Below are 26,564 nucleotides of genomic sequence, written 5' to 3' on the forward strand. Positions count from 1 at the left end.
TTTATGTCCTCTAAAACATATCAAAAAATAAAAAAGAAATAAAAATAGTGTTTTCTTGCAAATCAAATTTTAGTGACAAAAAGTTAAATTAAAAATCACCAAATTTTTTTTTACCGTGTATCATTTTTTTCAGTGTAGTCCATATCCATACCTACAACTTTGCCGAAGACACCAAATCGATCAAAAAATTCCTTCAAAAGATACAGATTTTTAAATTTTCACATATCATTTTTGTATGGACAGCTGCCAAATTTGTATGGAAAATTATATGGACAAACTAATGATGCAAAATGGCTTCTTTGGGCATACCGAAGGCACCAAAAAAGTTTCAGCCGGATTAAAAAATACAAAAAATAAAATTAAAGAAAAAAGACCGATTCCGTAGAGAACTGCTCTAATTTGAATTATTTTTTATATTTGAATATTTGAATATTTGAATATTTGAATATTTGAATATTTGAACATTTGAATATTTGAACATTTGAATATTTGAATATTTGAACATTTGAATATTTGGATATTTGAATATTTGAATATTTGAATATTTGAATATTTGAATATTTGAATATTTGAATATTTGAATATTTGAATATTTGAATATTTGAATATTTGAATATTTGAATATTTGAATATTTGAATATTTGAACATTTGAATATTTGAATATTTGAATATTTGAATATTTGAATATTTGAATATTTGAATATTTGAATATTTGAATATTTGAATATTTGAATATTTGAATATTTGAATATTTGAATATTTGAATATTTGAATATTTGAATATTTGAATATTTGAATATTTGAATATTTGAATATTTGAATATTTGAATATTTGAATATTTGAATATTTGAATATTTGAATATTTGAATATTTGAATATTTGAATATTTGAATATTTGAATATTTGAATATTTGAATATTTGAATATTTGAATATTTGAATATTTGAATATTTGAATATTTGAATATTTGAAAATCATTGTCAATTTTGTCAATTTGGTCAATTTGGTCAATTGAATATTTGAATATTTGAATATTTGAATATTTGAATATTTGAATATTTGAATATTTGAATATTTAAATATTGACTTTTACAAGGAATTGGTGTTTTTCATGGATTTTCATATTTTTATGGAATCGGCTGAACAGGCTGAACTTTTTTTTTATCGCAATCAAGTTCTTAGTACCATAGAATAAAAAAAATGAATTAATAAGTCACGGTGAATTTTCTTTTCTTTTCTTAGCTAAGCAAATTATTTTTTAATTTAAATTCGTTATTACGATTTCAAATCACAAAATAATTTACTTTGCTAAGAACCACATACAAATGACAAAAAATCATGAATTTTATTCATGTTCACGCATGTAGGGGAACAGCATCTAATTCCAGCGTGCCTCTAATGTTGGCAGGTAAGAACTTTGACATTCAATTAAAGCTAATTAAAAGCGTTTTCAACTGAAATCGAGTGATAAATAGCTCAATAAGAAGTGAGCAAGCAAGTTTATATCATAAGTTTTGCAAATTTAGTTGTTTAAATAGTGAAAATCAGCAAATTGGATGGAATTAGGTGCGAGTGATTAACCTGCCAAAGATACGAGAATTTCCCCTATACTGGATAATTCTTGATCAAAGTTTTTCTAAAAAAAAAAATGTAACATAAAAATTATGATACACGATACTGGATTTCGTCATGTTTATGCGATGGGTTTCCAAGTTCAAGTTGCCTATCTCCAGGGACAAGGATAGGGGGGTTTGGAAGACGGGAATTGTTGAAACTCGACTTTTTCAAACAGGATAAGGGAAAATCTCCACGGTTTTTGAGAAGGTTAATGTTTAGTATAATTTTTTTATACCGCAAATTTTGTTTAACTTATTCCCTTTTAAAATTGTATAAAATTGCAAAATTTGTACAGATTTCATAGAAAAAAACTAGTGTTGACCTCCAAATAAGCCTGCTTTGAATAATAGTTCGTAGAAGTGCACCAATGCCGAGGAATTCAAGGACCTGTTTCAGTTTATAAAGGTTGAAGGTTGAAAACAATACCGATCAGATATTGTTGAACTAGTTTTGTAAAACAATAGACCGGCTAATGATTGAATTTTCCAGAACACCACCCATAACCCATAACCTAGAGAACCGCATGTTTTTACTGCAAATTGAACCAACATGGCCTACTATTTTCGTGTGTAAACAGATAATTAGTTCCTAACACAAACCCTGCTTAAAATAACAACTTTCCTCCTAGCCCCTTTTCCCTCGTTGCCCAAAACAACACAACCACCATTTTAACGACCCACCGTGCGTCCCCATGGAAACGCATCAAATCCCAGCGTGCCATGAATATATTCTCTGCTTCTCCTATCATTACTCGGCGCGTGAAGTGGACCTTCGCTGAGGCGTGACAATTTGATTACATTTTATTATATAAACATCAACACTTACCTCACAGTCACAGACAAATTGAATTCTGGGGAGCTGCGTTTTCTTCTTTTTATTTATTTATGTTTTCTTTTTTTGGTGTAGATTTTTCACTCAACCACCAACCCAGATCTGCCTCAATCCAGTGAGAGAGAGAGTTTTCTTCTTCCCTCCGTGCTTCACTTCACCTCAAACGATAACGATGTTACGTTTCCCTTCTTCTTCTTCTTTAAATTCTTCTCGTGCATTTTTTCCCTCCGTGTATCGCGCGTCTATTTCGCGACTTTCACGCTTCTCGGCGCGACGCGACGCACAGCATGCTTGGATATTTATCCAAATTCCTTCCCGCAAACACACACACACACACGCAAAAAAATGACAACGCTTGCTTTGGTTTGAGCGCGTTTTCTCTCTTTCGCGCGCGTTCGCTCGCACTTGTCGTGGCCACCTCTGATGGATTCTATTTTAAGTTATATAATGTGATCCAAACATTCTTCTTCATTTTTCATTCCCCCCCTCGCTGCTTCTCCTCCGTGTCACGACTGTCACGGCGACAACACATATTTTCGGCTCTTTCACTGTGTTTCACGACCTTTCCCTCCTCTCTCTCTCTCGCTCTCTTGCCTTTCACGCTAAACTTTAATAGATATTTTTACTTTTTTAATACTCTTTTGATGCTTTTCTCTTTTCTTCCAACACTTTTCGCATTTTCTTCAAACACAAGTTTTTTGTTGTTGTTGTTTTCTTCTTCCTCTCGCCACCAACTTTTCGGCTAGATTCTCGGCTAAAAATTCACACTTAAAATAATAATCTTTTAATTTCTCGGCATCCCACCGCAAATCCCACCCCACGCTCTCCACTTGACATTCCCACCCTTCTCTAGCAACCGTGTCCCGCCCATCGACAAAGGTGTGCACCGCACTCGGTCTGGGCACTCGTCGTGATAATAGTCAAGAGGATCTCCACTCTAAACTGTCACCTCTTTGTTGTCGGTTCTCTTCCTCCTTCTTCTTCTTCCGTCCTCCACTTGGCTTTGTCCCCTCGAGTTGCAAAATCCGGTCGTTATCCTTTTTTCTGCCTTGTTGAGCTTTTTTTACTCCCCCCTCAATTTCACCTCTTATCTCTTCGCGCACTACTTCCAGCGCTCTCAGCGCACCGCTCGATGAGGATCATCAAAGAAGGCCGGGCCGGGCCAGCTGCTTCTGTCCTGTCCCAGTTCCCATGGGAACAAACACACACAGGCACACAGTTTGACAACCGCAGCGCGCACACACAAAAACAATTATATAACTTTTGTGTGCGACATGGAAATCACTTCATATTGCAAGAGGGGAAATAGTGGAAGGGAGGGAGAGAGCTGCTCCCTCCGATTTTTTTTTTCGTTCCTCTCGCCGCAGGATCGACGAAGCTCGCAGCATGCCATGCGGACGCGCGATGACGTGGTTGGAGATGCATTCGGGGACAGGGTGGCGGGACAGTTTGTTTTTTCTTTTGTTTTTTTTTTCAAGATTTTTTGATTGGAAAATTTAATCTTATTTTACTCCTAAAGTTATAATTATTTTAAATCCTGGAGTTTTTTTCCAAAATGACTCGTAAAACTATTGTTTTGTTTTTCAATGTTAAGGATTTAAAGTATGGAAAAATGTTCTGCTCTTTTCTATAATTTTAATTTCCTGAATACCTAGATATTTTGGAAACTAATGATTGCAAAAAAAAAAACGATTTTTCCTGTGATCATTTTGAGCAACTTTTGTTCTAGGAAAAACTTCTTTTGTTTATGTTTTTCGTGTTTTATTGTTAGTATTTTAATTTGCATTTATCTTGTTTAATTTATGTTTGTTTCCTATCATTACATTTTGCCTATCTATTTTTTTTATAAAGTGGCAAAATTAGCATTCAAATTGTAAAAACAGCGTAGAGGCATAGTCTGGGACACTACAAAAATGACTGCATACAAATGTTATTAATAAATACAGTCAAAGTTGACTTCTATACAAATTAAATTTTAAGAAACATTAGCAAAGTCACATAAAACAAGTAAAAATTTTAGGAGTTCTTCTTTCCAATGCTTTTTATACACCCAAAGGAAAAATATACCTCAAAATTTGCATTAGTGGATTTGCTGCAGAAAATGTCACATTTTATAACATTTTTTGCAGCAAGCCCGTAGATCATTTTTGCCTGCGTGTAAACATTTCTGCGATCTGCAGTTCTCACCAACACATATAATGCTGGCCCGTCTCTGAGCAACACTTCAGAGAGAAGATTATGTTGGTGCTCTTTCAATCTCAGTTCATCAAGCGTCCATAGCGCGGTGGTAGCGTGTCGGATCAATAACCAAGAAGTTGGTGGTTCAATCTTCATTCGGTTAAGATTTTTTTTGTGAAATACAATCAAAAAGCTGTCAGTAATGTCGATAATTGTCGGTAACGGGCAAAAATGTCATAGTCGAGATGGATCTTCTACGGTCTTAGACGTCAACAGACAGAGCAAAGGAAAAAAAATGTCATACCCATATATCGCAAAAAATGCATGAGGACAGTTTTCATGCAGATTTTGATATACTTTCATGCCACCATGTATCACAATCATGCGACCGCCGGTTGGGTGTAGATCAAAAGTTGGTTGAAAATTGATTGTTGTCGAATTTTTAGATCGAAGCCCGTCTAGAGGCGGGATTGGGTTGTAAAGGGTTGAAACACTTTTTTTATTCAAATATTGGAAACATGGCTCGTAATTTCAATATGTTTACTTTGTAAACCACATAGAAAAACTGTGTCAGCACAAAAATAGGTTTTAATTCAGCACCCCTCTCCCTCGTTTGCAATTTCCATACAAAACAAATCTTTTTGCTATGGAGAGTGGAGTTCGTTAGTTTAGAATTCCCGGGGTTTACCGGTTTATTTCCGGATTCTATATTCAAAGTTATACACAAATCTTCGGATAATCGAGTAATATTCGGATAATCAGTAGAAAAAGATAACTATTATTTTTAAAGATGTTCTTCTGTTTTCGTAAGAACTAAATAAAATTAAAAAAATTATGAAGATCCTTTAGAATCTATAAGCTAAGTACAAAACTCTGAAAGATAGAGGTCAAGAAAAGTTGCGCAGACTTTTCGTGACCCGTTTCGTGAATTTAAAAGTTTCGAATTTTCGAAATGTTGAAATTCATTTATTTTTAAATTCCTGAAATTTATATTTTTTGATATTTGCATTTTTGATTTTACAATTTTCTGAGTAAAGAATCTCTTTTTAAATTTTGGTTTTTGGAATTATTAAATTTCAGAATTTTACAATTTTTTTAAAGCTTAAAATTTTTAAATATTTGAATTTCTGAATGTCTTAGTTCCCAAATTTGAAAATTTCTTAATTTTGTAATCCCTTAATTTCAATTTTTCAAAATTCTAGAAAAAATGGAGTTTTTTTCATATTTGTATTTTTGAATTTCAATTTTTCTGAAATATTGAAATTGAAATGTGGATTTTTTTTAATTTTCCAAATCCTTAAACTTTTTTTCAGTTTTAGACTCCCGAAAAAATAAGTTGATAAATTGAAATAACAGGCCTCGGTTTCAACATTTGAATGAAAAGAGTGTTTTAAAATGCATTACACATCTGTCCAGTTGTTTTGCAATCAAAAGTTTCCGAAATTCTAAGTACACTCAAACCCCGATGGTTTGACACCAACTGTTGTCAAACGAACGGGGTCACTTTTTAGTTTGACACCCCTTTTACACGGAGTTCACACACACTACCAAACGTTTGTTTTGATAGTGTGCGTGAGCGCCGTGTAAAAAGTGACAGTTCGTCACTTTTGAGTTTGACTTTGACCAACCAACGGGGTACAAACTAAAAAAATGTCAAACGAAAAAGTGACCAACCACCGGGGGTTGAGTGTATTGACTAAAATTTTAGATTTTGGGAAAAAAATAGTTTTTGCGGTGGTGTACGTTGGAATTCCATAAAAGTTCAAAATATTTTTAAACGAGCCCATACAAGCTAAATATGATTATCAATGTAGAATCGGGCATTTAAGATTGTTTTCATTTGAGTAGACTTCAATTTACATTTAAATTATTATTTAAAAAAAAATCTCCTTGATTTTTCGGATCAGAATTTTAAATTTTGTTAAAGCTTAAAATTTTTAAATATTTGTATTTTTGAATTTCGATTTTTCTGAATTATTGAAATTGAAATGTGATTTTTTTTTTTAAATTTTCCAAATCCTTAAACTTTTTTTCAGTTTAAGACTCGCGAAAAAAAGTCGATAAATTGAATTTACAGGCCTCGGTTTCAACATTTGATTGAAAAAAGTGTTTTGAAATGCTTTACACATGTGTCCAGTTGTTTTGCAATCAAAAGTTTCCAAAATTTCTAAGTATTGACGAACATTTTATTTTTGCAAAAAAAAAAGTTTTTGTGGTGGTGTACATTGGAATTCCATAAAAGTTCAAAATATGTTTCAATGAGCCCAAACATGCTATGATTATCAATGTAGAATCGGGCATTTAAGATTGTTTTCAGTTTATTAGACTTCAATTAACATTGAAATTTTTCTTTGAAAAACATTCTCCTTGATGTTTCGGACCAATTTTGAAGGATGGGGCTACATAAACTTTGAAAAATATTTTCAACGGTCTAAATTTTGAATTTTATAACATTTATTTTTGACTTATCAAATTATAGGATTTTAGAATATTTGGAAAATAAAAATAACAATTTAAAAAAACCCGGTTTTGCAGAAAAAAACATGTTTTTCTTCGATTTTCAAAGTGCATAAAAATTCTCGGATTTTTTTCCAGTTTTAATGGGCATTTTCCCGAGGTGGCCACCCTGAGTTAGAGCAACCAGTAGCAAACATAAGTTTTTTTCAGAACGTGGTTTACCGAGTTCGATAAATACGACATTACAAAAAAAAAATCGATTTTCTAACGAGTTGCACTCAAGTTCTATTTATACAACTTATCAGTAAAGCCGTTTCACTTTTGGACTTATTGCAAATATATATACAGCAATTCCATTTCAAAAGAGCCTAAACCGAAAAAAAAGTTCTCCGATCGGGCTCAATTTTTTTCTGGGTGTTCCTTGGCCAAAATAATTAGACCCGTATTTTTGTGTTTGGTCATTAGGGTGACCTACATCGTGCTAGGGTGGTTCGAAAAATGGCAATTTTCGTCATTTTTCGCAAAAACCACTTTTTTCGAAAAATCATATCTCCGCGCCAATTCATCCGATTTTAGCTGTCTTAGACGCAAAAGAAAGGTGATGAGTTTGGCTATTTGAGAAAAATAGTAAGAAGTTCCAAAAATCTAGCATAACTATTGAAAAAGTCGTATGAAAACTTAAAATGGCGTTTTGACCGTGTCTGGACCAAAGAGCCTATGTCTGAAAATATTTTTATCGGATTCCTCGGAAAATTTCACATAAAATATCAAAAAATTGGCGATGTCGAACCGTACGTTTACAAGATATGATTTTTTGAAAATAAAAACTGAGTTTTTCGACGCGCCACGCGCAAAAACATGAAAATGACGAAATCGGCAAAAAATCAACTTTTTTGACTAAAACTGCGATAACTTAAAAATTTCAGCGATGACCTATACATGTCTGGGTACCAAAAGTTGCGTCTTTCAATTATATATATGTTAATTATATAATGTATATATATATATATATTTTTTTTTTTTTTGACAGCTGTTGAAAGGTAATCCATATCTCAGCTCAGGATAACTACTGCACCAATATATTTGTTAAAGCAACCAAATAAATGAAATGAAATGAAATATTTTTTTGACCGCAGATAGGAAAAAGAAATAAAACATGGATATTTTTTTATTTCATAGATATTTATAAAAATTTCGACAGCAGCGTAACTTTTTTAGATAATTTTTTTTTATGCTTTTTGTTCCAAAATTTTAAAAGTTGGGCTTGAAAAAAATTACCCTTTTGCATATTGACTTTTTGTCATTTTTAGGTTTAGTTTGACGTTTACTTTAAGAAAAACACATGAAATCTAGTACTTTGTTTGGAAACTTATTGAAAGCAACGCCAAGTCTGTTTGTCCCATCGTTGTACGTATACGCATAATTGTCCCACCAAGTATTTTCTTTCACGAAATTATCAGTTTTACGAATTATTGTGTTTTGTTTATCTATTGTATAGCAAGAGGATTACAAAAAAGAGTGATAAACTGCTAACTGGGATGATTAGGGACTTATGGGGTGAATAGGGACCGACGGGACAATTATGCGTAGAAACACAAAAAACGGTCGAAATATTCGATCGCGTTTTTCTCAGTTGCACTTTTTTGAAAATGGAACAATTATGCGTAGAACGGCAGTATAGTGCAGCAGCAGTAGTGGGAATCATTCGAAAATCACGTTATGCTTTCTCTTTTCTCAGCACACAGATTAAAACTAACTACTTGATGCACATTTATTTTTATTTAACTCATATTTATATTTAAGATTTTACCTCACAAATGCGTTTCTCAAAAATCTTTACAAAACTTTCCAAATTTTCGTTTGGACTATCCGTTTAGTTCAAGAGATATTGAACAATACAAATCTGGAGTAGTTTTTAAAATGTTTCACAAAACTAAATTTTTATGTTTTTGCTTTTGGGTTTAAAAAAAAACAGCCAAAAATCACAAAAATATGATTAGGTTTTAGGAAAAAACTCAGGATAATTTCCTTATCTGGAGTTTTTTTTTTTTTTTTGTAAAAGGTCCAATAAACCAAATTTTCATTTTTTGCTTTTTGGGTGTTTTTGAAACCGCCTTGAGTCAGGGGTATTAAAAAACACCCAAAAAGCAAAAACTCAAAAATTGGTTTATTGGACCTTTTCAAAAAAAAAAAACTCCAGTTATGATCAAATTACAAAATTCTCAACCCAAGCACCCACCCTGTCGAACGAAAATGAAATTGAGAGAGAGAAAAAAACAACAGGACTACTAGATGTCATTGCTGTCTAAGTTGCTGTTTTTGTTGTTGTTTGTTCGAGCTAACAGTACTTTTCCACCTGCTCCTCCAATAACGGTATTGGTGCATCGTCATGGCACACTCGGATGCCAGGCTGGAGGAAAAGCGCACAAAGTTAAACAAAAAGAGAGGAAACGAGAACGAGAGAGAGAATCACCTCTCTTCCTCCTCCTCCGACGGTGTCAACGGTAATCCACACCAGCTTAGCCGGTAAGCTCCGAGGCAAAAGCTCCGCTAACTCAGCTCGTTTTTGGAGTGTTAGAAGTTTTGTGCACACTCACACATGCATGATTTTGAGTGCGGAGCGGAAAATGAAGATTGGATCGTAGCAAGCGGTGGAGGAGCAAAAATTGACTGCACCACGCGCGACGCGATTCCTTTCGGCATGGCCTGCTACTAGGTACCACTCTATATTGATGATGTTGGTGGGGTAGATTCTATAGGTGCTACTGCGTTTCGATGGCGCGTCGGAAAATGGGGCCACAACACGAGCGTGCACTTTTATTATGTAGGTTAGGACGCCGGCAAAATGATCTGCCTCAATTTTTGATTGCGGAACAGCTGCGCACTTTTGAAGAAGGGGGTTAACCCTTGGCTAATGATGGATCTTTTTCTGTTATTATAAAATTGATTTAAATAACATTAATAAATTTTAATTTAATATCAGATCTTAAATTGTAATTTACCCCGCGTCTCCACCAAACAATTCAAACAAAATTGCTTAAAAAATGCAATAAAACAAATCCCGCCTGCTTCGATGACATTGTTTCCTGTCAATCAAGCAGTAATACCAGAAAAGAATTTGAATTAAAATCCCCACATTTCCAACAATCACTGAATACCACACCCGGATTACAGATCACATTAAAAGTACGACTAAAGTCCGACGTGGGCACGCCACCAAGCACTCCCGGGGCCCAGATTATGGCCAATCCGATTAAATTATTTAGTGGTTTACCTCAATTGTTTGAATTTCCACACCCATTACGAGGGTATTATCCGCGGTGGTATTAAAATCCATAAAAAAAATACTCGAAAAAACCCCGCACCCGCCATCTTTGATTGATGTCCGCGTGGTGGTGGAGTGCGTACGTTAAGGCAATGGCCCAAACAAAGTCCTAAATTTCAAAACAAAACGCCTCTGCCTCTGCTGAGTCGACGCCGCCTACTGAGAAGAGCTACCACGCGGTAAATCATCCAAGGAATCCCCCTCCCTCCCTGTCTTGCTTTTTCATGTTTGTAGCAATCCTTCGCAAGTTATTTGTTGTGGAGTTTATCATTGTCACAGTGGGCGATAAAATAAATTTTCATTTGGTGGAAACGAAAAATTGTGAATTAACAATACTGCAATTAGTTAAATTACGGCGAAATCTTAAATTTTCCCCTTGGCCTACTACGACTTGAACGCAGAAATGTCTGTAGTACTACACACTCTAAATTGTTTCGCCTTGGTTTTCAGATTTTAGTTCCTCCCCCACCCCCAAACCTCCCTCCTCCTCTTTTCGCAGTAGTTGTTATTGCTTTCTAGTAGGCTATGAATGTTGTGTTGTGTCGTGGCACCGAATTTAGCAGCTGCTCTGTCTGGCTGAGAGATTGGCTTTTTTGCACTCACACTCGCTCTCTCTCTCGTTCTCTCGCTCACACTCACTTTGGTTTAGTGCGTGTCCCTGACGTGCGACTTTTCTCATTGGTTTGGCGTGACAGGCAGCGTGAGTGTGAAGGTATGTGAGAGGGAGGAAGAGGGGAACATTTGAGAAGATTGGTTTGAATGGATTGATAGTTGTTGAATACATAACTTGAATTAAAATGTGCTCAAGTAGTCATATTTGATTTTTAGCGGATTGCAGACTGGAGTTCGCCATGTATAATGATTTTTCATAATTGCCTAGGAATTGACAATTGGGAACAAAACCAACTCCAGCTGAACCAGATTCTCACCACCATGACAGCCGTCCATTGCTGGTCCCTTTTTTTAAGGGGACAAGGGAAAATCTCCACGGTGTCCCCAAATGAGTTTCGCTTGGAGTTGAACGATTTTTGGGAAGGTATAAGGTCTAGGATGCGCTCTAAGCAAGCGTTGCGACCAATTGCGTAATGTGTTTAAAAAAACAAATCTTAGAATAATAGAATCGAAAAACTCAAATTAGACTAATTTGTTTATCCCTTAAGGCCATTGCAAATATTTTTCAAAGTTTATGTCGCAAAACTATAACTATTAAAACTATTTAGTGTTTTTTCGATGAAAAACACGTTTTTTCGGAATTCTGAGAACACCATCAAATCGGGCGTCTAATTTTACATAAAAGTCCCTTTGACACCAAAATTCTATCCCATGACCGTTTTAGGCTGCAAATTATCGCATGCTCAAAAATGAAAGGGGTCGTACCGCCCCTCCGTCACGAGATATAAAAAAACGGACCTCGAATTCGTGATCAGGGACAAAAGTTACCCCTTAGGACAAAGTTTCACGCAAATCGAAGAGGGGTCGGGGCAGCTGCTGTGTGAGTTGACGAAGAATTACCCATATAGCTTTTTGCAAATGAAAAATATGAATTTAATACGAACAGCATGGTATAGAATCGTACTGAGCTTGGTGGAGAAGTGTTCAAAGTACCTCAAGAAGCGGTATTCAACATATTTTGAAAAGTTAGTTAACTAGCTTAACAGCCCAAACAAGGTAAATTTGGAAAATGTTTGAATCATGCTGCAAAACCGGGTTTCGGTGACAATACAAATTTATATTTATATGAAAAACTCATTTCTAATGAATTTTGGTCAAATTTAGAACTTTTTATTCACTTAACGTTTTATATATGTAATTTTTGTTAAATGTTATTAAACTTAGTTCAACAAACATTAAAGTGTATTTTTATCAAATGAAAAATTTAAAGAAACCCTACTGTTGATCAATTTGACGTGATTAATTCATTTTTTTCACTTTTAGGCTGAAATTTGTAAAGGAGGTATTAGACTATGGCATGGCAAACAAACAAACAAACCTTAAAAACAAAACAGAGACTATCAAGTCACTCAGGATTTTAAAATAATTTTATTGAACGAAACTGTTTTTAAAACACTATCGGATACTTTTTTAAAAAAGCATTAATCTAGAGTTTTTTTTATTTTTTAAAGGTCCAATAAACAAATTTTTTATCTTTTGCTTTTTGGAGTATTCAACCCTGACTCAAAGCAGTTCTAAAAACACCCAAAAAGCAAAAGTTGAATCTTTTGTTTTTAGGACCTTGACAAAAATCTTACTAGTTGAAAAATATTTGAAAATTAATTTGAAATCCTGTAAATGTCATCCCAGTTTACGGTACAGTTCAGACTTGATTATCCGATGCCTCGATTATCCGAAGTTTTGATTATCCGAAGGTTTGTATGGGACTTCGGATAATCGAATTTGTTTAGTTTTTTTTTTATTTTCTTGTTTTTAACATAGAATTTGAGTTCTACGACCCCATTTTAGTCAAATTTGAGTTGTTGATTGCCTATTCAAAAAAATGCATTTTTTTAATTATTGCATCGTTGTCATTTGGCCGCCAGCTTGGATTTAAATTTTTTAAATCATTTTAGCGTAGTTTATGGGTCAAACCAAAATTAGACAATTGATTTTTATCCGAGGGCTTCGGACAATGGAGTATGGACTGTATTTTAATTTTATTTATTTTTGAAGAAGGCATGCAAAACGTAATGACAATATTCGAAATATTCAAGTAATCGTGTAAAAATATGTTAATATTATATTTTATATTTAGGATAAACATAAAAAATGAGATTACATTTTACGTTAAGTTAACGAGTTATCAGTTTATCGAGAGTTTCATTTTTCTAAAAGGTCATATGAGCTATTGCGTTTCATATACTTATAACCTCTCATCTTGTTTTGGATTTAATTTTATTTAAAATATAGGTAATTTTTCCAATAATGAAAAATAGCTAAACCGATCTTTTTTTTGGCAAGGAAAAAATTAAGAGGGCTTGAAAAAATATTTGCAATATCCAACTTAAAGGGGTTACATTTTAAAATATTTACTGCATAAAAACTATTGTCAAACCCAAATTGTCTTTTAAAATATTTAAGGCCGATGCAAATATTAAAAAAGTTTTTGTCCTCGGCCCTGGCCGAGGTCAAGGGGGAAATAAAAAATATAAAAATTTAAATAACAAGCCACAATCTTCACATTTAAATGAAAAAGTGTTTTAAAATGCATTTTACACTAGTTCAGTTGTTTTGCAATCATTAGTTTTCAAAAATCTAAGATCTCACAAAAACAAAAATTGTATCGAAAAAAAAAGATTTTGCATCGAAAATTTTCAAAAAATCTTAAGATTTTTTAATAAACCCAAACATGCTAAAAATGATTTTAAACGCAGGAGAATGTATTTTAATTTGATTTCAGCTGGATGTACTTGAATTTTCATTGAAATGTTGAAGTTTATTGTAAAAATATTTTTTTGCCCCCTGATTTTTCGGGCCAATTTTGAAGGGGGTGACAAAACTTTAAAAATATTTGTACCAGCCTAAGTTATGTTACAGAATCAATCAGAACTGTAACTATAAGTTGGGTATAAAAGTAAAGAATTTTAACACTAATTTCATAATAAGTTATTGATTACATCTTGTTTTTTTTTTTTTCTAAGTTCAATCAAGTATTTTTAAATTTAATAATAGGCTTTCTCAAATTTTATTTTAATTTGTTGTCTTTTTTGAGAAGGGAAAATAAAATTTAATTTCAAATTATTCAAATTATTTTCAAATTATTTTCAAATTTCATGCAAAATGTCAATTTTAATGAATTAATCTTAAAGGTTAAATTAAAACACGATCTAGGGTTTTTTCTCAAAATTTATTTTCCCTAAAAGAGCACGCAGCTAGCAACATCTAAACATAGAAACATGTACCCTCCCTGTAAAGGCTTATGAATTGATCTCAGTTGAAAGGTTCTCCAAATCTCTGAATTGCAAATGTAACATCCTGGAGCAGAACTGTTAAATTCTAATAAACACCAATTGAATTGAATTGAATAAATTAAAACACGAAATCAAAAATACTGTTTTTGTGATCAGAGATTTTTTTTCCGTAATTTTGTTCCCAAATATCGAGAACAGCATTTGATCAAATTGACACGATTTAAGCACCTTTTGATTTAAAATTTTCCATTAAACTTTCAACAACGAATCTTTAGTTTAAATATTGAAACAATATTATCATAATTCATGAAAACTGCAGGCCATACGTGCGTCGCCCAAACGTAGACGTGAATTTTAAGAACCTAAAATGCATACATTTTCCCTCGGAAATTGCACTTCCCAAACACCGACGTGAACTCCAAGTACTTAGAATGCATAAAATTGGTCACCGAAAAAGCGCTTTCCTAGCATGGATGTGAACTTTAAGTACCAAGAACGTGGTGAACAATAACTAGTGTATACTAAACTCCTAAACTGAGTTGAACTACGTTACTCAACGCTATTCTGGTTATGTCACGGCAGAACAACTTTGATTTTTTTTTTCGTGATGTTACAAACTTTTGATAACACTTCTTCAAACACCCCTCAAAGTCCCTCTCCTTTCCTCCGCCGCACACTACGAGAATATTGATTGCATTTTTGCATCATCATCATCTTCTTCCTCTCCCGTTTTTCTTCACCCTCTAGAAAAACTATCGAACTATACTACCACACAGAAAATGCAAAGTGACATTTCAAAAAAGCGTCAAACTGATCAGCGTCCTCCCTCAGAGCTGTTTTGTCGCGCGACGTCGCCACGCCGCCAAATGTCACTTTTTCAGGGCCAGCTTGGATGCACTTGGTCGCGACGACACCAATCTTTGATTTCGCACATTCCGAAAAGTGTGCAGGCAGACACAACGCCCTCAGCCCCTGAGTGGGCCATGAAAACGCATTGCTTCCGTCTCGCTCTCTCTCACGCACACTCATATGATAATTGCACTAGCTTTTTTGTTAGTCGGGGAGTGCATCACCACACGATTCACAACCATTCACTACTCTGACGGGGGAATGTGTTTGAAGGACTCTCTCGTGCCATCATGGTTGCCCTGGACACCGTCAACCAAAATGACCTCAGGAGGAATCGTTTTCTGACACATTCCCGGTCGTCGGTCGCACACGCAGCAGGCTGCGGTTGATCCGGCGGCGATCGTGTTGGGTTAAAATTCCAACCGTGAAAAAAAGTGAAAGAATCGCACGCGTGTGTGTGTGTGTTCTTTTCTTAGCCTGCTGCGAGCGAGATTTTTTCCTTTCCACTTTTGTTAAGTTGACCGTGTGCCGTGACCAGGACGGTATTCACCACACACGACCACCACCCCCCTCCGAATGACCACGAGTTGACGCGGTCTCACTCACTCTCACTAAGAAGAAATCGACAAATTTTGCTGACCAAAATCCGTGACGAAATCTGACGGCGGTGTGTCCTTCCACCCACTGTGTGACAGATGCGCGCAGGCAGTGTGGTGTCCTCTTCCCTAGCGGAGGACGACCCCCGCGACGACCAAGTGACACTTCCGGACCAGAACCGACCGCGACCGCGACGACAACGAAACCACGTCTGCTCCGCACGAGCGCTCGAAAACTTCTGAAAACTCTCTCACACGCAGCATCCAAGAACACCATGACCACCGGGTGGACCAAGAGCAAGAGAGAAAAGTGGTGATTTTCCGATGCAATTTTCCACAAACACACAACACAAGGGGAAGAGAAGAGAGCGAAGCTTTCGGTGAAGGGAGAGAGCGGGTGAGAATTTGCTCACTGAAATGCACTTTTGTCGGAAAATGAGAAAAAGAGAACGTGAGGGAGATAACTCACAACAGCAGCAGCAGCAGCTGTGTTGTGACAAATTTCACGGAACCGAGAAGGGTTGGTGAAAATCACGGCGGATAATTGGAAATTTCACGGTGACGGTTGAATGAGGAAGGGTTAAAATTCACGGATGATTCACGGTGATGCGTTTGGTTTGATTTAAGTTAGCAAAATATTTAGTTATTTTTTTTTTATTTTTGTTCCAAAATTATTTCTGACCTTGGTATTCAAAACAATTATTGATTATTGATAACACTCGTATTAAATGTTCCAACGTGCACGAATTCATCATGCAATACAAAAACAATTCAAGTTTGTTTGAATTTATGATATAACTTTCAGAAAAATGATTATTTCTACTCCCTTTCTCTTAATTTTCTCTAAAATTTTCATTAAGTGTTGATTTTCAATTAGAATTTCGTGCCTGTTTGAAAACTTGCGAGTGAAAGCGATAATACAGAGGGTATTTTCACCCTTTTGCGTTCCTCACTGAGGAAAGGCTATAAAATCACTCGAAAAATGAACTTCTTAAATACACCTCCTAGATATGTCTGTGGAGATGTGTGTAGACATGATTTTTTTTCCACACGATTTTCTCAGAACTGGCTGAACCGTTTTTGGCTGGATCCACCTTATTCTGTTCGTTTTGGGGTCCCCTAAGACCCTATAAAATTTTATTCTGTTTTGTGAAGTACTTTTAAAGTTATGCTATGAAAAAGTTTTTTTTTATAGATACAAAAAAGGGTGATTTTTGCATAACCTCAAAAGGCCGGGTATTTTTGTTTACGTGCGAGAGTCGCGCCAGATGTGAAACGCCCGGTTGCCATATTGCATATTTTTTCTGGAATAGTCTGTATAAGATTTTTTTTACACATAAACTTATTTTCATCAAGTCTTTTTCGGTGCTGGAACTTGATTTGAAAACAATGCAAACTTCGGGGTTGAATTAAATTGTTAATGTGAGGAAGGCACCAACCACCTTATGGTGGAATAAGAAACGTTTTTCTCATTGTTTCTTGTAAAGTATTAAAACATATATAGTGGTCAGCTGTTATTTATCGAGAAATAATTCTGTCAAGCTTCTGTGAAGTTTACCATGACAGTTGCGAAAGTTTAACTCCATGTTACCGGCTCACATCTCTGTTTTTAATTTCTCGATAGCAATTAAATTATAAATAACCGCTGACCACTTAATTATGCAAATCAAATGCGCATCTTTAAAGGTTGGCCCGGTTTTTGAGAAGCGCGTCCCAGACCGATTTGAGACGAGATTTCTAAAATTGTCAAATACGGCAAATTTTTGAAATCACGTTTTCGAGCACTTCCGAGCGTTTTATCGCAATACTGAGTGCATTTTGCTTCTTTTCTACTTTTCTTATGAAGTTTAAGACAACTAGTTTTTTCGTTATGAGATTATCCAAAGTAATTTTTTATTTGAAGGCTATTGGATAATTGAGTGTTGACTGTACAGTCAAATCTTTTTATCAATTTTTCTGCCTCAAAAATAAAAAAAAATAAAATTTAAAATATAAGCTACGGAATCAACATTACGATGGAGAATTGGTTGTAAAAAGCATTAACACCAATACATTTGTTTTTCAATTATTGGTTTGAAAATTCTAGTTTTGAAGATTTTATTTACCTGGTGAAAAAAAACTTTTTGTGGTAGTGTCCATTAATTTTCCACCGAAATTTAAAATATGTTTAAAAAATGATAATCAACACAGGAAAATGCATTTTAACCTCAACATTAACTATCTTCAGTAAAAAAAATTGGTTTTGAAGCAGTTCTTGAAAAAAAAAATTTTTTTTTGCCGCCCTGATTTTTTTCGTCAGGTTTGAAGTTGAAAGGTATGGGAGGGGGTGACAAAATCATCAAAAAATATTTGCAATGGCCTATTTTGAAAGTAATAAATTATAAAAAAAACGTAGGTTCCGACAATATTTTTTTTAAGAATATGTAAAATTTAATGACCGAGCCACGTAGCCCAGTGGTAACGCTTCCGCCTCGTAAGCGGTAGATCGGGGTTCAAATCCCGGTTCGGACCAACACAACTGATGATCTTTTCCCTTCTGGATTCGATTGCTTAGTAAAGGGAAGGTAGTGTATCGTCACAAACTGGACCTTATCACGACACCTTAGGGAGGCGACCTATGGAATGTTAACATTAACCTTAACATTTTAACATTAAGTTGAGAATGAAACTGCCACTGAATCCACTTTGTAAATGCCGGCCCCGATACTCTTCAAGGGTGTTCCCCTCAGGAACAGGGAAAGATTTACTTTACTTTTTATAAAATTTAATAACTTTAATTCAATGAATGTTCTATAAATTATAGTTCTAATACAGGATTTTACAATAGTAGTTCAAAGATTTAGCCCTTTCAACTGAGATCAATTCAGAAGCCTTTTATTTTTACAGTTACATTTTAGGAAAACAAAATTGAAAAAAACCCTGGATCATAGAAAATTTAAAATCAAATGCTAATTTTCTAGTTTGCAATTTGACTTAGTTTTATTTCTTCAACAGAATTACCCCTTCAAAAATGTTTATGAATTGTACTTCTAACGTCATACCCGAGCAGACGGTAATAACTTTTGAATATTTTTTTTATATTTGTAAATACTAGGCCAATAACATTTTATGTTATTTATAACAAGATGAGATTATGTTATTCGATTGTTATTGTGATAAGAAACTTAGGGCATCTCCACCGCAGGGACCTAATTGCGTTGCAAAGCTAATTTGGCACCCGCGTCAAACCCACCGCGGTACTTGTGCGAGAGCTAATTTAGGTTCGAGTTCATTCGTGTTCATCCGAATCTAAACAAAACTCAGGTTAGCTCCGGGATCTACCGGGAGCAAATCGTCTAACGGATGGTTTTTTCAAGCAAAACAATTACTTTTGACAATCTGGGGTGATGCAGTTTAGTTTTTTAGGTCAGATTGGGGCTGTGATTGATAAATTTTGGTCAACGCATTGTCGATCAACTGCCGGACATGCAAGAGACAAGTCATGTGTATTGAGCAAAAAGCAAAATTCAAGCAAAACATTTTAAATAAGCCAATGCGGTTTTGAAAACATGCAATCCTGATCTTAAATTCCTAAATTCTTAAATTCTTAAATTCTTAAATCCTTAAATTCTTAAATTCTTAAATTCTTAAATTCTTAAATTCTTAAATTCTTAAATTCTTAAATTCTTGAATTCTTAAATTCTTAAATTCTTAAATTCTCAAATTTTTAAATTCTTAAATTCTTAAATTCTTTAATTCTCAAATTCCTAAATTCTTAAATTCTTAAATTCTTAAATTCTTATATTCTTAAATTCTTAAATTCATAAATTCTTAAATTCCTGATTTTTTTTTTTAAATATTAAGCTTTTGGAATTTCGACTTATAATTTCTGTTTTTTTTTTTAAATTGTTGAGCTCTTTAATTAATAAATACTTTAATATTAAAATTGTTATTCAATTCTGCATATTTTTTATTTTCAATTTCCAAATTTAAGAATATTTATTATTGAGTTTTTCAGTCAGAAAATAGATATTTGTATGATAATTGTCAAGTTTTTTTCACTCTTACTTCATTTCGATCCCGTCCGTGTGGATAAATTGGACAGTGCACTGGATTCACAATCCAGAGGTTACTGGTTGGTGGCCGACAGCTAAAAAGACAACTTCTTTTTTTACTCCATTTCGACCAAAAAACTATATCTGTCCTTTTAATTTCAAAATTCTGCATTTTGAGATTCGGTAGGGATTTTCAATATTATTATATCGAATACAAGATTATTAAAACGTTTGTGATTTTTAGTCGCATTCAAAAAGGAAAATTCCAATTCTTCGATTTTTTCATCAAAACATATTGCAAACAAGCGCCGCGAGAAGAAACGTCAAACGCCACTTTTCGTTTTTGTTACTTTTTAGTTGCGTACCGCTTAAGAAAAATCTTTTCGTGGCCCTGACCGTTTCTTGGTTGTTTTTTTATATGGGGTTGTTATTTTTAAATGAAATGAAAAAAATAAATAATAAAAAAACGCATTCGTAATTTTATCTTACTCCCCACTGACGTAAGCAAGATACACCCTTTGTTTACAAACTCAAATTGGCCCAATTACATATATATTAAAATTTTAAGAACAAATTTAAAAATGTTCAAATCGGTTAAGTTATTTTTAAATTTTGAACATTCATGTTTAAATTTTCTGTGATGGTGTGCTTATATTAAACATAGGTGGCTGATTATTTTTCATTTAAAAATACAAAAAATGATGAACTCCACAATTTTTCAATTAAATAAAATCGTTTTGAACCAAATTACTCATTTCTTTAATATTCATGAAAATTTGATAATCAAAATAAATGCATCTTCAACCAAAACAAATACAAATAATTCTAAAAATCGCTGAAAAAATTAGCCACCAGCAGCTCGGGGACTTCTCGAGCACCTATCTTGGCTACTCGACGGATCCCCGATGAACTTTTTCTTCGCTGAATGAACTCGAAGGCTAATTTAGCTTTAGCTTTGCTACCCGCGGTGCGAAAGTTGGGGTGCAAACATGTCGGGAGCAAATCGGATGAACTCTTTTAAAAATTTGAAAATGATATTTTATTGATGTAAGCAAACAATTAGGACATATAATGCAATTGGAAGCATGTTCTATCATACTAGAACATAGTTTCATTGATTTTGATCAACAAAACGGCTAAAATTGGAAAATGAATAAATTAGATCCCCGCGGTGGGCTTGATTCAGTAGCCAAATTAGCTCCCAGCGGTGCGGAAACGTGTATTAGCTACGGAGCAAAGCTAAAACTGGGGATCCAACCGATAGGTTTGCCACGCAATTAGATCTCTGCGGTGGAGATGCCCTTATAACGGTTTCAGTTATTCTTCGAACAAATATTTGTTATTATTTTTTGTTATTTTAACAACTAATCCGATCATCACAATGACAGTTGGAGTTATTCTTCCATCACAAAAAATTTTATTCCCAAGTTGTTTTTGCTTTCAATCAATATCAGACCAATAACAAATTTTGTTATGATAACATAAACTGTTATTCAACTCTTATGCAAAAATTGATTTTTCAAGAAGAATCCATAACACTTTCTGTTCTTTTGACTGTATTTGTTATTGAAATGGTATGAATTTTGTTATTACCGTCTGTCCGGGTTCTTATAGAAGAAATTCTCAACTAATTTGTCAATAACCCCCGTTGTAATCAAATCATAAATTTGAACATACCTTATAAAACCTATTTAAAAAACGCATTAGAAATGTCAAACTGACTCTAGAGCTTGCAAGGACTCAGTCATCTGTCCAGATACCGTCCAGACTCGATTATCCGAAGTTTCAATTATTCGAAGTTCGATTATCCAAAGGTTTGTTATATGAGAACGAAAAAAAATATTTTTTTTTCGTGATTCGATTATCCGAAATTTTGATTATCCGATGTGAAATTTTGCCAAGGTCTTCGGATAATCGAGTCTGGACTGTATTCAAACAAATTGTTTTGCAAATGTTTTTGATAGAAGCTTGCTTGCCCACTTCTAAGCTATTTATCATTTTGGCAAATTTTGGTTTTTGGATCTTTTAGGCTTTGGCACAAGATGGTCACACTTGCCAATTTTTGATCATAAATTTGAAAACTGGATTTTTTTTTGCTTTAATTTTAGAATCAGTGGGTTGAATCTCAAAACTCTTTGACCGTGACTTCGTGAAAAATCCCCCCTCCCACCACCAAATCGACAACGAATCACCAGAGAGAACCGTTAAAAGGAAAAATTATTAGATTTCCGCCGCTCATCCCCGCTGCTGCGGGACCCCGTTTCTCCTCCGACGAGGAGGACGCTTCCTGTACCAAGCAAGTGTACCCAAGTGGGGCTGCTGCTCCTTCGTCTACACACTGCAGCAAAAGGAAGGGATCCCAAAAGAGGGAGAATTCTTCCCCCCGGCACTTCTGCCATTCTGCTGCTTGGCCTACTGCGATGGCTCGAGTGGGATGAGGACGCTTTCTTGAGAAAAAGTTTGAGACCCCGTGAGAGAGAGAGGGATTGAAAAAGGCAACAAAATGGAAAACAAATTTCAAGACTCTGAACGGGTAGAGTCGGAGAAGCGGAAGGAAAACAGTTAAACATCCCGGAGGTGGAACGACGAAAACGACAAAACTGTCACGCCGTGAGTGGATTCCGTCCGGTTTTGAATGTTTCCTTGATTACGAGGACGCGTGGAAGACTTTAAGATCTCTCGCGGGAGTAGGATTTAATCATGGCTTTCTGAAGTAGTAGAATGTGCGCGCCTGCTTTGATTTGGACACCAATTCGATATCTATGCTATGGGACTTGAGTGGATTCTTGCATGGAATATGGCTTTAAACTTGCATGCAAGTTCAGTTGCCAATTCAAGGAAATTTATGGGAATTTCTTTTCATATCAAATTAATTGATTTTTGCATTTATTTATAAATACATTTTTATTAAATATAATTTTGAGCATATTTCACATACAAATTACACAAAAAACTTACAAATCGACAAAAATACCACGAAAACTTTGAGTTAGATTTTCTTAATATACATTGCAAAATATTACTTACAGTTAATAGATTCTTTGACAAGCTTTTAAACTGTTTATAATCTCTCTTAAGATAGCAAAAATGTTTTATCTTAAGTTTACAAGAAAAAAAACAAAATCTCTTTGTTTACTTTACACAATTACACTCACTTCTTCTTCTCTCCGGAATTTGAAATTGCGATCGTAATCCGATTCCCGTTCGAAACGGCCGTCGACGAGCTCCGCCCACCAACGTTGGCCACCGACGAGCTCCGGCTCAGTTTCACCTGCTCGTGGTCCCCACCCCGCCCCCCATTAATCTGAATCCGTTCCACCAAATCCTCCCTCGATTCGCTCCTCTGCCTCAAATTCGACAGCGACAGCGTCTTCTCCAGCTCGTGCTTCAGATTCCCCACGGAACCTGCTCCGGGCTTCCTGCCGCCGGGAGGCACCTCCCGCTGATACTCGCTAATCGTGACGGCGATCGGCTTTTGGGACTTTTTCATCGTGGCCGGACCGGTGCCCTGGGGGCAGAAGTAGTACGACGGCGGCCGGACCGGCTTCGGGGACGGATTGGTCAGCTTGAACGACTCGATCGATTCCAGCTCGGCAATGTCGCCGCTGGCGCGGGCCATCTCCGTGGCGGCCACCCGGCCCATCGTGCCCTTGGTGGTTCCGGTGGGGGCCGGTGCCGTGGCCGGCGGTCGCACCTCGATCGGCAGCTTGTCTTTGGAGGGGGCGCGCTGGAAGAAACAGAAGAGCATGCCATGACATTTTTCAACTTTCGAAAAGCACGTGTCAATCTGTCAAGCAGTTTTCTGCTCGGGGTGCTGCTAGAGATGTGAGCAGTGATTTGAAGAGAAAATTTGACAGTTGACGTGAAAGAAACGGAAATTCACTTTGCTGACAAATTTTGCTGCTGCAAAAACGCGATTTTAACTTGAAGTCGCAGTGAAAAGTGAAAATGAGTGTGGCAGGATAGGAAAGAGAGCATTTTTTTGTGTATCATCTTGGAAAAGGAACATCGTACCAATGAAGGGAAATGAAAAATATTGAGAAATTCAACAAACTCACCTTCAGCTCGGCGTTGTCAAACCCGTTCTTGAACATCCGCTTGTGCACCGCTTTGAACTCGTCCATCAGCGCCGAGTGCCGTGCCAGGTCCGTTCCGGGTGGCCCACCGACGGAAGCCGTCGGTTTCAGTCGCCTCTCCTTGAGTCGGTTCTCCAGCTCGGTCAGCGCGGCCGCCGGTTCCAGCGCGTTCGCCGAGCTGAGCGACGAAATCGACGGTGTCTGCTTCTGCGCTCGTCGCTTCAACTCCTCGGAGATTGCGTTGCCGAGACCTCCGCTGGATGGTCCGCAGTCGGCGATTCCGCTGCTGGCGCTGGAATCGGCAAGACTGACCGCGGATGGACTTCGCTGCTGTCGGTTCGTTCCGAGCCCTCCGGTCTTGTTGAGTCCGTTTGGTGGTGGAGGTGGAGGAATCTTGTCTGCAAAGAGTGGAGGAGGTGGCGGGATGTTTGACCCTCCGGAACCGTTCGTTGCGACCGAGTTGGTCGAAGCACTTCGGTGAACCTCCACGATGATTGTTTTGGTTTCGCTCTGCTTGGATACGAAGCAGATGTCCGCGAGTTTGCTGGAACCTGCCTGGCCTCCATCAACAGAATCCGTCGTCTTCTTGCCGTTTTCCGACATTAGCGAATTGTTGACCACAGCTCCATTCTCCGAAAACTCGATGATCGTCGTATTATTCCTCCGTCCGGAAACGGTTCCCCCACTCTTCGGTCCACCCGATCTCTCCCGATCCTTTCCCCGCTGACCATTGGAAATCGATTCCTCCCTAACAATACTCAACCTCTTCGCGGCAGAATCGCCCCAGCACGGACTCTGGTCCCCATTGACGCTGCTCGCACTGCTGTTGTACCCGCTGCTTTCCCCGGGGAACATGTCGCTTCCGGCACCAGGCCGGACCACAAGTTCCAGCACATGCGAAGCCTTCATAATGCTAACCGCTTCGGCAAACGTAATATCCGCAAACTCCCTCCCATTACAGGATAAAATCTGATCCCCCGGTCGCAATCCGGCCTCCCTGGCCACTCCGCCCTCCTTGGTGAACTGCACAAAAATACCCGGCTTCCACTCGGGGCCCTTGCAGATCCCGCAGCCCAGCTTCGTCCGCGGTGCCACCGACAGGATCACCTTGATGTCCCTTCCCGGCGGTAGCAACTCCTCCATCGTTCCGCCGGAACTGCTGCTGGCACTGCTCGTGCTGCTGCAGCTGGTCCTCGAATCGCCGTCCCGATGCTTTCCGGTCGTACTGGAGACCACGTGCCACGTCAGCGGATCGCCCGAGCGTCTGAAAAAAGTCATTTAATAGCAGAGTCAAATAAATAAAATGGCAAAATTTCAGAATTTTAGAATTTATGGATTTCTAAAATTTACAAAATTCAATATTATAGAATTTCATGATTTCAAAATTAAAAAACATCAGCATTTTATAGTTTAAAAAAATAAGAATTTATAAACTTTAAAATTTAAAAAAAATTGACAAATAAATCATTTTTTTCAAGTTTGAATTTTTGACAGTTTTGAGCTTGACAGTTTTGATTTTTTTTTTACAATTTTGACAATTCTGTCAATTTTGACAATTTTGTCAAGTTAGACAATTTTGACCATTTTGAAATTTTTAACAAATTGAATTTTGAAATTTTTAGCAAATTAGAATATTTACAACAACACACACTCTCACATACACAATATCTTTATAACCTACCCAATCATGTCCTCTTACCCCGCTCCCCATGGGATGTAAGTGGCACTTCACAGGCTAACACAATCATTACCTTTCCTTGACACAACCGTACTTGGACTGACTTGACCCTAGCTGTCCCACCTCGCTCCGCAAAAAAAAAATTTGGCAATTCTGTCAATTTTGACAATTTTGTCAAGTTAGACAATTTTGACCATTTTGAAATTTTTAACAATTTTGAGTTTTTTTAAGCTGTCAATTTTTACAAATTGACAATTTAGAATATTCCCAGTCACGAAATATTCTAGCAGAGCTGGTTCTGTCAGAATCCTGCTAGAACGATGGAACATTTCTGCTAGAATGCTCTAAGAATATCCTGCCTTGTAAGAACTCTGCTAGAATCCTGCTAGAACGTCGTGACTGGGTTCTGACAATTTTCAAAATTTTATCAATTTTTAAAATTTTGACAGTTTTTACCAATTTGACAATTTTGGCAATTCCGTTAATTTTGTCAATTTTGTTAATTTTGACAATTTTGTTAATTTTGTTAATTTTGTAAATTATCACAATCTTGTAAATTTTGACGACTTGAACAATCTTGTCAATTTTGACAATTTCAACAATTTTGACCATTTTGTAATTTTTTTTTCAATTTTGACAATTTTGGCAAATTTGTCAATTTTGTCATTTTTGACAATTTTAATAACTTTGACAATTTTGTCAATTTTTTCAATTTTGTAAAATTTTTCAATAATGAAAATTTTGTCAATTTTGACAGTTTTGATGATTTTGACAATTTTGTAAATTATGACGATTTTGTCAATTTTGACAATTTTGTCAATTTGACAATTTTGACTGTTGACAATTCTTACATTTTTGACAATTTCGACAAATTTAACAATTTTGACAATTTCGACATTTTTAAACAATTTGGACATTTTGTTAAGCTTGACAATTTTGAAATTTAACAATTTAGAAATATTGTCAATTCTCAAAATTTTTGCAGTTTCCTCAATTTTGACATTTGTGACTATTTG

General features: G+C 35.9%; 2 protein-coding genes across 3 annotated transcripts in view; both read right to left on the reverse strand.

Annotated features, from left to right (window-relative positions):
• The window catches only part of LOC6048469, a 123,445-nt gene extending 107,460 nt beyond the window's left edge, over window positions 1–15,985 (reverse strand). The window contains 2 exon segments of the mRNA XM_038252072.1: window positions 2,450–3,217; window positions 15,771–15,985. The gene's annotated coding sequence lies outside the window, so the exon portion shown is untranslated.
• Window positions 15,986–22,671: 6,686 nt separating this feature from the next.
• Window positions 22,672–26,564, reverse strand: part of LOC6045741 — a 57,762-nt gene continuing 53,869 nt past the window's right edge. For both annotated transcript variants that reach the window (XM_038252048.1, XM_038252052.1), the window contains exons 5-6: window positions 23,853–25,134; window positions 22,672–23,521 (exon numbers count right to left, since the gene is read on the reverse strand). In XM_038252048.1, the coding sequence (XP_038107976.1) occupies window positions 22,946–23,521; window positions 23,853–25,134 (1,858 nt within the window). In that variant the 3' untranslated portion in view covers window positions 22,672–22,945. The remainder of the gene's footprint in view (window positions 23,522–23,852; window positions 25,135–26,564) is intronic.

The sequence above is a fragment of the Culex quinquefasciatus genome, chromosome 1 (assembly GCF_015732765.1).
Source record: "Culex quinquefasciatus strain JHB chromosome 1, VPISU_Cqui_1.0_pri_paternal, whole genome shotgun sequence".
Lineage (NCBI taxonomy): Eukaryota > Metazoa > Arthropoda > Insecta > Diptera > Culicidae > Culex > Culex quinquefasciatus.